The following is a 12182-nucleotide window of genomic DNA, read 5'->3' on the forward strand; positions in this document are numbered from 1 at the left end:
GAGTCAAAAGATAATTTAATAAAATGTATTTTGGCTAAAGGTTCCTTTTCCTCCCTTCTGCTTTTGAATGCAATAGAAACTGTTTGAGTGTTACACTCTTCTGATGGACTGAATATCTACTTAGGAGCAATGATGTTTGTAGGTTGTTACCTGCTTCACATATAGGCTGTGATCTTGAGAACCAATGGCGGTAAGCTATAAACCTGCATGGTTTATATGCTAAACCTGCTACTAGCACCGGTGGAATTTCTCTGTCTTTCTTCCCACCTAAAATGTCACCCGACATTTAAATAGGATCACAGCTCCTGTAGATTGAGTCCTGTAGTACATTCCTATGGTCCCACAGACAGTTCTACCAGCAGATGATGTATCGTGCACTAGTATTTTGCAGCCAAATTCACAAATTCTGAAATGAATTTGGCGGATTAAGGAATGGGTTGGCTCAGTCCAGAGCATTTCAAACCAAACATGGTGCAGTGGGAATTAGACTGAATGTGTCCAGCTAAATTATATAGGGTGGGATTATGGGGAAGGGGGAAGCTGGCCTTTGCACTGTGAGAGCTCCAGCTTCTAATCTTGGGCAAGGATCTTACCCACACACTCCAATGACAACTCTTGGGCTGGGGAGAAAAGGTGTGATGTGACAGAACTGGATGACCTTGGGGAAGTCAAACTTTTGGCCTCAGAGGATGGCAATGGAAAACCCCTACTGAAGAAACTTGCCAAGAAAACCCCATGACAGGGCTGCCATGTTGGAAATGGCTTGAAAGCACACAACAGAACTGTACACATTTCTTTCTTTCCTGCAGATTTATGCTTTTCTTCTAGATTTAGCTAGTAAGCAGCACTCTAATCTCTGTGATTCTGTCCACCTAGTGCCCATCACATTCCTCGTTGCTGTATTTTACTTTTACCATTTCTTATGCTCTTTAGCTGTGGGCGTCAGTGCAGCTGTATTTTCATTCTGAGCCTTCAGAACACTCTTAGTCTCTCATGCAGTGCCTTGAGGGCATGGGGAAGGGGGTTGTGCTTACCTGCAACGGATAACTTTTCTTTCTCTTTTTCATGTCTCTCCCTACTTTGCATGGTTTGAGTGCACACACAATCCTTGCTGTATAAGCAGAAGACATATAGCATAGACTAGAATGCAGAAAGCTCCATGAACTGGCAGGTTTGTTCATCCAATCTAAACTGCTAAATTGGGCTCTGGACTGAGTAGGGGAGCCCTTGCAGCCTCATTATAGACTGGGAAAATGGACAGTTCTGACGATATCATATGGTGGTGCAGGAGCATATTGTGTACCTCTGGTCTGCATCTGTTGGTGCTATAAGAGCCCTGCATCTCCATCTTGAGTACACTGATACACCAGAATGAGCTTGGCAGAACCAGATTCATATAGTGGAGCTGAGGTCCAATAACATGGTAGAATCACAGATTACTCTTCCTGTTTTAGGAGGGAACCTCTTCAGAAATCCTGCTGAGTGATTTATATATGATTTTACAGTAGTGTGTGTCAGTGTGTAAGAAGCTAGAGGAACTCACCAGGGTAGAACTTGTAGCACACTTGAGGAAACCTGGAAAGACATAACTTCCTATGTCAGGCCAGGGTGACCAGGAGAGCCAGCAATAATCCAGAATATAATGGTAACTCACCTGAGCAGGGTAATCAGCTGGATGAGGGGGGAGCTGTAGTTTGCTACTTTGCAAGAACTGGCTGGAAGGAGGATTTAATGGATAGGGAGAAAGTAAAGTAGACAGGTAGCCAGATGGACAGGCTTCACTGGGTGAAACACACCCCAGGAACCTTACTCATATGTAATAGTGGTGATACAAGCAGCTACACCAACCTGACATATTTCCCAGCCAATGCTGGACCACCAGGATCCGCCTCCAGGACAGGTGCATCTATAGAGAAAAGACCTAATCACTCTTTGGGAACAGTAGGGTTCAAGAGGCTACAAGTTTTAAAATTCAAAGGAGGGACTCCCAACAGAGGGTCTCTTTGCCTTAAAAGGAGGAAAGAGACTTGTAAAAACACTGTCATGTTGCCTTTCATAGAATTCATAGAGTTGGAAGAGACTACTCCAACCCTCTTGCTAAGCAGGAATATAGAATCAAAGTGCTCCTGACAGATGGACATCCAGTCCCAGTTTAAAAACTGAAACACACTCCAGAGGCAGCCCATTTCTTTGGGGAAGCTCAGGTTGAGTACAGGCTACAGCTGTAAATATGGAAAGAAGGGGAGTCCACAGTTTAAATCAACAATAATAAGGTCCCCACGCAGTAGGTGGACCAAACACGGTGTGTAAGTATAAATACTTGGAAAAGTGTGACCAACTAAACTGCATGTGTACAAACTGCAATGACTGCACATGATGCTGGAGCCAAATGCCTCACATTATTTATAATGCACAAAGCAATCCCAAGATGTCTCCATCAACTACATAACTTTCCTAGAATCCATTCCTTATCTCGTTTTTTGTGGTGGCAGTTGGTTGCTGTGGCAACACACATTGCACAGGCTTCACTACTGTTTAGTACTATTGCAACTGACCTTTTTCTACTATTGATATTCACAAAGTGGAGTTAAGGGGAAAAACCATAGAGATAAGGGAAAAAGAGAAACATTTTATTTAAAGCCAAGCTATTTCCTCAGCTCAAGAGAGAAGACTACATACACTGAATCGTCATAGTTGAGGGATAAAGGGGAAGGAATTGCACAGAGCTGAATAATCAGGTGGAATTTTGTAAACTGTATACACTATGAATATGGACATTTCCCCCTCTGAGTTTCTCCATAGCTCTTCCTTGCTGCTGCCAGAACAGATGATTCTTATTCAATAGAAAAACATCCCCAGAAATTGCTTGATACGATGTCCAAGATAGTGATTCCCTTTCTGTGTCTAGGTTCTTTCTAATCTTGCCAAATAATATAGTTCTCTTTCCAACTAGAAATATTACTTGAGTATCTATGCATGTAGGGTTTTGACCGAATGTTTAGAATTACACCAATTCAGAGCATTAAAAATGAATACTGTACATATCTTTTGCTGGTAAACAGCGTGACAAAGCATCAATAGGTACAGGCAATTAAGAAAAGTATTTCAAACCTTTCTGGGTTGGCATTGGGGGCATTTTCCTGTGTTGGTATTTTAAATATTTGTTAGATAAATTGAAAGAGGGCAAGAATGATTCAGAACTCCACTGGACAGCATTTCCCTTGAATGGCTGACTTTTGATCTTCCTTCATAGGACATCTCTATCCTCACAAACATCTACAGTGCATTTGAAGGCAGAAATTTGCTTTGGGATGTGATCCTTTTAGATAGAAATGGGAATGACAACAGCACAAAACAGCTTTGCACCAGCATGACAGCTGTCAATCTCCTCCCCCTTCCAGTCTACACAGCAGATGTACAAAAATCACTTGACTCAAAGAGGGGGGGGAAACATACTGAGCCCCACCATGTTTAATAAAGAAAATTTATTATAAATGTATATTACATGATTATACATTATAATACAGATGATGTAGAGAGTTTGTGTCAGGGGTGGGAATCGTGGCCTTCCAGGAATGCAATTCCCAGCATTTCTCACCAATGGCTATGCTGCCTTGGCTGCTGGAACCTGCTAGCCAACAAAATCTGAAGGTTTGCATGTTTTGTATCCCCAGTTTAAGACAAGAATCAGTGTAAACAACAAGTATTCTTAAATTCATCTAAAAGAAGCTTCTGTGGGGGCAGCAGGCTTTTTTTTTACTGCGGCCTCACTGAAAAGACTTGTTAATAGAAATCCTAGTAGAGTATCTACTGAACAAACATGTCTCATTCTCAGAGAAGTCCAAATGAAAGCAAATCTGGCATGCTAAAATCTGATGGAATAGTTTTCCACTTCTATAACTTGTGAAATTCTTTTTTAAAACAACAACAACAATTCTGTAGCTCCTAGAAACCTCCTTGGAGATTTTGGGAGCTGTGATCCAAAAAATGAACTTTTCTAAGCCATGCTCCTTTCCATCAAACAATAGCCTCCTTTGCAGAAGCCTCTGTCAAACTGATGTCAATATTAATGAACTCATGCTTCATTCAGAATTCCCTCCTATAGGTCTACTTGAGAACAGATTCAGTTTTAAGAGGACCAAGTTAAAGGTTAATGAATTTGTTAGTGAGGGTCAAACAACATGTTACATTAAATATGTAGTATAAACAGGGCTTTTTCTGTTTGTTTTATTCCAAAGAAAGCACAGAGGGGCAAATTTTGCATTAAACTGGTGATTGAAGTTGTTTTGAGGGGTGTGCAGCAGTGGGGACTAAGGCCTGCCAAAGTCTTCTTGCCCTGACCATCCTATTTCCCCAGTGCCTTAGTTCCTTCATGGAACTACTGCCATCTGCATGGCTGCATGCCAGTGAAGGGCATGCAGTGTTCTGGACATGAAAGGAAAATTTAATCCTGTCCTTTCCAACCATGTCGAATGTACCAGAGATTAACTTTTTTTAAGCACCTGGGTTACTTCCTTCCCCCCATACATACATTTCAGTAAAGCAAGCATAGAAGGTGAACTATGAAGACAAAGGGGGAGTAACACAACATGTAGAATAACCCCACCCAAATTCCAGGTATGTCTGGGGGGATATCAGCACTTCAAATGTTAAAGAGTTCCTACTCCCCCAACAATGTTAGGAATCACACTCATGAAAACTGGCAGATCTTGAAGGAAACTCTCCTTGGGAAAATACTTTTCCAAAATGGCTGTATTAATGTAGGCTAAGTAATTCCTAGTCAGGAATTCACAAGATTTGGAATGGCTCTACACAATTTGAGATATTAAAATCAGCAAGCAAAATAATTAAGATTTGAGCAGATAGAGTAATTATAAGAAAAAGTTTCCTTTTCTGATTCCTTTTTTTAATTATATTTTTGCTGGCCAAGAATCTCAGCCTTTGGCAGCTCTAAAGAAACAAGACAGATAATTATTACTTGCATTATAAAAAACAAACCAAGCAAGTGACATGAAGTTATTCAGCCATTTCCTTATAACAGCTGATTTCCTCTTAGTCATATTGAATAAGTTCCCAGCCTACAGCAGACAGACTTCTGAGAATTTGCTAGGTCTAGCTTGTCATCTTTCACCATAACAGTTTTTCTGCTTCTTTGTGTACCTGTCTAAACTGCCTACTGATGGCATTTAGACCAGAATAAGTCTTCTCACCAGACCAGAACAAGCCTAACACCAACCCCACCCAGCTTCAGTATGGCATGGACACAAGAAGACGAAATGTTTGATTTCATTTTAGATTAGCCTTCAGTGTCATGGAGCTGTGCTAAACTACAGTTAAACTGTGGTTAATCTTGTTTCCGGTAATCCTAGTTAAGATGCAACCTGCTTTTTTGGTTTCATATAACATGCAAACTGCAGCTCATTAAAAGAGAATGTATTATATCTGGGGAATACAAGCAGGAGGGTGCTATTAAACTGATGCCTTCTTTACAGGCTTTCATAGGAAACTGGTTGGCCACTATGGGAAAAGAAATGCTTGACTCAATAGGCCTATGGTTTAATCCAGCTTGATTCTTATGATGTGAAAGATTCTGAACTTCTTCAACCTGTGCTAGGGGAAGGAATAAACATCCTACTCAGAGAAGAGTTAGGCTGTTTTTATTTCTTCAGTGCAACATATGGTTTAGCATTATGTCCAAGCCATCCCATTGTTTATCACAATGCTTTTCATCTCAACACTGGAGGCAGCTAGTTTCCAGAGAGAGTTAGGGAAGCTTTTATTAACTGGATTACATTAGCAAGAGGCTGCATAATGAATAATTATTATGCTAAAATTCAACTCCAGTAATCTAGACCATGATCTAATGTATTATCATAAGCATCACAGCAAGTTGGTTTAGAAGCAATTATTAATAAAATCAGTCAGCAAAATCTTGGACAGATTGGAAAAAAGGTTGATACTCTTCTGGTAAAAGGTAATTTACAAAGGAAAAATAATCAACCATATTTTTCCTTAATTTGTGGCATTAATTGAAGATAGGGATGGCACTTGCCAGTTGCTGGGAGATAACATTGGTTCCTTGCTGGATTATAGGGAGTTTAAAAAAATATATATTTCTTCATTTTATTGTTTTGCCCCCGAAGAGTCAAAAAGCACTCCCATGCATTGGGTAGAGGGACTGCTACTGGTCATTTCACCATATTTTCAGGCAATTTCATCAAAGCTTTTTTTCAAAGCAGGAAATGATTAGATTTCCTATTATGCTTACTTGTTTTGAAGAAAGGCTTACTGGCTCATATGATAAGAGGCGCAGTCCAACAGGAACTCAATAGGCTTAAAAAGTGAGAGGAGGCCAAAATGTTGCCCAAAATTTGAGGCCGGGGGGGGGGGGGGGGGCCTTCCCCCCTTTGGGGGAAAAAAACCCCTCTTCATTTTTTGAGGGTGGGGGGCATGAACATGGCAGGGAGGCTGTCTGTGGCCCACTTTGTCCACTGTTGATTCTAGGTAAACCAACCTGCAACACTTCAAATATGTATTTAGAAACAACTGGAACAGTATTAATGCCTTTACAGTTCAGATCACTGTTCATCACTCAGGATTCCCATATGCTTGTTTGTGAGAAAGTCCAGATAGGGAATGTTACAGATGGCTTGGTGAATATTCATCACTGTGATCTCTCTTGGATTCCTAGAGGACGAGAGAGAGAGAGAGAGAGAGAGAGAGAGAGAGAGAATATTCCAAATGGAATGCAAATAGTCAATTCTCTGTGCAGCACTTATAAATGGAATCAACATTTACAAGAACCACAGTCTTATTGTAATATTGATATGGACCAAGCTTTCATGGATGCATCAGAAGCATGAAGTGTTTCCTCCAATGGCAACAACTAGTTGCTTGGGTGCTGATGGTGGACTGTAATAGGTGGGATCATAAGGCAATCAAATGCAGAGTATGAATAGAGGCAATTTCCATGAAAATGGTTGTTAACAAAACTAAAGCTGGTTGATGGTAAGCCAACATACACATATGATTAACAAGCAGAAGTCAAGATTCTGTATGAACAGGCTGAGTAAAAAAAATCTTTCTCAATATTCTTTACTGAGTTTCCCCTTCTGACCTCACATGCAATTCCAGTGATGGTATTGGGCAACCTGAATCTCTCACCCTTGCTGCAAGATGTGTGTGCCTGTGCTCTTTGATCTCCCTTGGCAGGCCTGCTACTTATGTGTTTGATGGGCTGGGGGCAGTGGGACTTGATACTGTATTGAGAAGCAGATGCATGGTCAGAGTTGTCCTAGTATGCCTTACTTACTGGCTCAGTCATATTGTTCCCTAGCCTACTAGCTGCTTGATATGCTGGCTAGCATGTGATTTTGCTGGGAACAGTCACCTTTTTCCTGTTTCTTCCGTACTACAGATGGAAAGAATATTTGTAAATAACCTGGTGAGATAAGCTTCTTCAAGATTCAGGACTTATTTGATTTTCTGCATAAAAACTGTGGAATGTTTTTACAGAATGAATCTTGAACTGCCAATGCTCCTTGAAAAGTATTTTTTTTCAATAGTGACAAAAAATGGTTAAATTATACAAAACTGAACTTCATAAAGATTTATGCTTTCTTGACAGGCTACTATACAGATATTGCAACTGAGGGAAAGAAAAACAGTGTACAGGGAGAATCATTCTCACATGCCACCCCCCTATTTAAGCCATGCATCTCCTTACTTTAACACATCACTGAGTGGTGTCTGGAAAAGATGTTCCCAGCACCAATCTGGTTGTCAGTGAGAAGACAATAGTGCATGGGGGAAAGGTTGCCTTCAGCTACAACTATTAGGATCACATGCCTCTAACAAGTACAAAAAGGTTTGCCTACTCTTGATCTACAAAGGAAAAGTGAAAACTAAATAAGCATACCTGTTACGTGGAGCTGCTTGGTAGCCAATTGCCAATGCTTTTCTTAGTATGTCACTTGCAAATTGTTCAGTAGCCTATTACAGATGAATTTTAAAGAAAAGGAACATAAAAAGTCAAGGGATGCTCTTAATGATCACAAGCCATAGTTTATAAAATGTATCTAAGAGCTTTTCATAGCTCAGAATATTGTGTACAAATTTATTCAATAAGAATTATGTTACATTTGGTTTGTTTCACGCGTCAAGAACCTACACATATTCTATAATGTCAGGAAAGCTTAAAATTAAGAGCAAAATAAAAAAAGCAGCGAATCAGTTACAACTGTGAATGTGCAGGCACATACAAAGTCAAGGGATTAATTCTTTGTGAAAGAAGCTGTGTTTTAGATTATCCTAAATTTGATCTGCTTAATGAGACAATTTTAAAACAGCTTACCTTTAAAATCATATCTTCTATTACTGATGCATAGATATTCTTATGAAGCTCTACAGGCTGCAAGGAAATCCCTACCTATAAAATAAAATTAAAAAAAAATTTAAAGGTTACAACTCTTTGATGATTAAACTATGCAAACACATTGCCTGGAGAAAAGAAGGCTAAGTGATATGATAGCCCTGTTTAAATATTTGAAGGGTTGTCATATTGAGGAGGGAGCAAGCTTGTTTTCTGCTGCTCCAGAGAACAGGACTCGGAGCAATGGATGCAAGCTGCAGGAAAAGAGATCCCACCTCAGTTTCCTGACAGTAAGGGCTGTTCGACAGTGGAACACACTCCCTTGGAGTGTGGTGGAGTCTTCTTCTTTGGAGGTCTTTAAGTAGGCTGGATGGCCATCTGTCGGGGATGCTTTGATTGAGATTTCCTGCATGGCAGGGGGTTGGACTGGATGGCCCTTGTGGTCTCTTCCAACTCTACGATTCGATGATTTTATGAAACACATCTTTGATAAAGAAACAAGTGGAATAACTCCTAGAATTAATAATAATAATTTGCTCCAAGGTCAATGGGACTTCCTCTTTAGCAAGTACTCATAGGACTGTGGCCTTGGGGTGATTTATTTCAGTTCCGAAACTCCAAGATTGCTGATGTGTACTTTCATGGAAATAAGTCTCGCAAAACAAAATGTGCATATGTTTGCACTATATACTCATTACTTCAAAAAAGCTTGCTGGCCAAGTTATTTATGATGTCTGAGTAACTGGCAGGCTTCAAATTCTGCATCCTAGAACCATCTGAGTTGTTTGTGTCCAGAGGGCTGGAAATAGAAGCAGATCTTATACAGCTAGGATTGCACAGAAAAATATTTCTTTTATTCACAAAGAAATGTCAGTTGAACTGAACTCGCATACTGGTAACTCATCATTTTTATTTACAGATCTGAACATGAAGTGGGATTGTGTTAGATCAGATCCAGGCTAGAGATGGGCAACTGTGGAAGGCTAAGGGGGTCACATAAGCCCCTCCGAAACCTTGGAGGGTTGCAACACCCTCCCCCACTGATAAAAATGGAAAAAAAAAAAGGCTTCAAAAGCCCTGTAGGGGGTAAAAGGGGCATTTGAGGCCATAAACATGGTGAAAATGTTCCTCATGCATCTAGGGTCATTTGACTCCAGTTGGCCACAAAAACGGCCCTGGGAGTTACATGGGCTTCGCTTTACCCACCTCTGATCTAGTCCAACATTCCTTTCTCACAGTAGCCAACTAGTTTCACAAGGGAAGCACAGAAGCAAGACACAAGTGCACCTTCACCTTCCAGCTTGTGTTCCCGCTCACTGCTATATAGAGGCATATTGTCACTAATACTGGGGTGACATTGCCATCGTGACTATTCATCACTCCTAACACTACCCTCCATTTTATATCCTCCAGATTTAGGAGAAAGGGCAACCAGATTGAATAAAGTACTCTTCCTCACCTCCCACTTTTCCATCCAGCCCCTACTAATTAGAGGCTCCTGCTAAAGAAAATGGGCTGTAGTGCTATGCAGAATAGCTTAAAATAACTCCATTGGCATGGGGAGTGGAGCTGTATGTGGATCTCTGGGTTAAAAGAGTCAGCTCTGTGCTGTATTCCATGATGTTTCCATTACAAGCTAACTGGATTTTTTATTAAACTATGAAATTATTGACCTGGCTGAATGTAATTCAAGACTTCTCAGCGATAAGGTATAAATGTTTTGTTTTCAAATAAGACCATCAGTTTAAGCCTGACAACTTTCTTTCTCCCAGTGTTAGGAACCAGAAGGAGTAAGTTCTTAAAAGGGCATGCTACTCAGTCCAGAAACTTCCAGCAAGCTCCACAAAATTTTGTAAAGAGGGCTATCTGACAGAACTCACAAACAACAGATTTAATTTAGTTTTTAAAAACAGTTTCCTCTACCTGCTGTACTGTCTCACGCACAAACTCCGATGCAGGTTGAGGTTCCAAGTAGAATTTTTCCTCCTCTTCCTTCTCCTCTTGTTCCTTTTTAATGTTTATTTTCAGAGGATCAGTAATGTTGAGAATGTCTACTTCCTCATCATTGTCGGGCTCTTGCTTGAGGAACCGCTCCAGCTCATCTAGTTTTCGACACAGCTCTTTCCCAGTGGTGTATGTAGATAAGCATTCTTTTCCACGAAGCAGTCAGGAAGACAGCAGACAGAAAAGAGGATTTTAAATACATCAATGTTTAGTGACAGATGTGCACAGTCTGAAGAGGCCCATAGTTCATAATATCTGTACAGAGAAATAAATCCGAATTCTGCTACCTGATATCTGAATGTGGCCTCAACTGACAGCATAAATGTATATGGCTGTCTCATCATCAGTATTATACAAAACCATTACAGAGAAGGAGGCTGTGTATGTGTGGATGAATATTTTCAGAGCACAGTGTCTGGTAATGCTGGCTAATGATAATTATATTGAAATTGAGGAGGAATGGCAGTGGAGTGTGAAGAATGCAATGAGGCAGGAGGCAGTCCTGTGACAGAGAAAAAAAACTGACTGGGTACATATAAAACAATAATTAAAGTCACTGATGGGAGTTTTTAAGCATAGAATCATTCTCCAAGTTCTAGACAGTGTGTGGTAGACAGATATTTAGTAGCAAGTCATTACTGTTGCCATGTCTAGACTCTACAGTAAGCCAGGGTATTGCAGGAATTTTGGTTTATTAAGCATTACTGTATGCTGAAGCATGCTAGCTGATCAACTCTACTTGCAGTGGGAAGAGCTAACCTAACCATGGGCCTTTGGTTGATGGTTTATTATGATATTCAAACACATCAACAGCCATTGTTTTAGCTTATTTCTCTCTCAACAAGCCAGAGAAATAATCTAGGGCTTGTTTTATGGTTCTTTCTCTGGTAGCTGTCAGATTCAAATGTCATAGTAAACAAACCATGGGCCAAATGTTTGTTTAGCTGCTACTGCTGCAAACTGGAGCAATCAAGTAGTGTGCGCCAGCATGTTTTTCAAATTTTTAGAACTGATATTACAATGTACATTTTCAAAATTAAAATGTGATCACCTAGTATTTGGATGCCCGCATGGCAACAGGGGAGAGGCAGAGAAAGAGAGAAGAGGAAGAGTGAATACTTCCAGTTTTGGCATTTGTTACGGTAATATATTTGTTTTGCTTATAAAGAATTGGGCAATAACGTTAAAAATAATAATTTTATAATTTGTTTTATTTATATACCACTATTCCAAAGATCATAGCGGTGAACAGCAAGTAAGCTAATAGCAAGTAAGCTAATTTGCCCCCAACAGTCTGGGTACTCATTTTAGCGACCTCGGAAGGATGCAAGCCTGAGTCGAGCTTGGGCCCTTTTGCTGGTATGTGACCTAATCGTATAAATTTATATGTTAACCTGATGTAAAAGCAAAATCTAATTCCTTTATTAATCAAAAAAGTAGTAGAAAAAATTATCTTTAAATACCTGCAAACTGATAAGAATGAGTGTATTGGTAAACTCCAGGAAGTCATTTTTTATGTTAATTGTTGTTTGATTTTAAATTGTTGTCTAAGGAACAAGTGTACTGTTTGTTATTTAGGGATATATGTATAAATATTTGTATCATTTGTACTGTACGTGTGTATTATGTGTAATTTACGGCTTGTATGGTATGTAAATTGTTGTTTTTTTAATTCAATAAAATTTATTTTTTTAAAAAATGTGACCTAATCTCAATATATGTATCTGAGAGTAAACTGCCTTTGGCTGCAAATTTGTGCATATCATGGACTTTTCCCAGCAATAACAAACAGAAAAATTATCCAAAA

At 39.7% G+C, this 12182-nt stretch overlaps 1 protein-coding gene across 3 annotated transcripts in view; it reads right to left on the reverse strand.

The window, feature by feature from the left end:
- Positions 1-6405: 6405 nt before the first annotated feature.
- Positions 6406-12182, reverse strand: part of YEATS2 (YEATS domain containing 2) — a 68529-nt gene continuing 62752 nt past the window's right edge. For all 3 annotated transcript variants that reach the window (XM_042457903.1, XM_042457902.1, XM_042457901.1), the window contains 4 exons: positions 10295-10521; positions 8354-8428; positions 7919-7992; positions 6406-6687 (listed from right to left, as the gene is read on the reverse strand). In XM_042457903.1, coding sequence (XP_042313837.1) covers positions 6579-6687; positions 7919-7992; positions 8354-8428; positions 10295-10521 — 485 coding nt within the window. In that variant the 3' untranslated portion in view covers positions 6406-6578. The remainder of the gene's footprint in view (positions 6688-7918; positions 7993-8353; positions 8429-10294; positions 10522-12182) is intronic.

This window comes from Sceloporus undulatus, chromosome 3, assembly GCF_019175285.1.
Source record: "Sceloporus undulatus isolate JIND9_A2432 ecotype Alabama chromosome 3, SceUnd_v1.1, whole genome shotgun sequence".
NCBI classification, from domain to species: Eukaryota; Metazoa; Chordata; class Lepidosauria; order Squamata; family Phrynosomatidae; genus Sceloporus; species Sceloporus undulatus.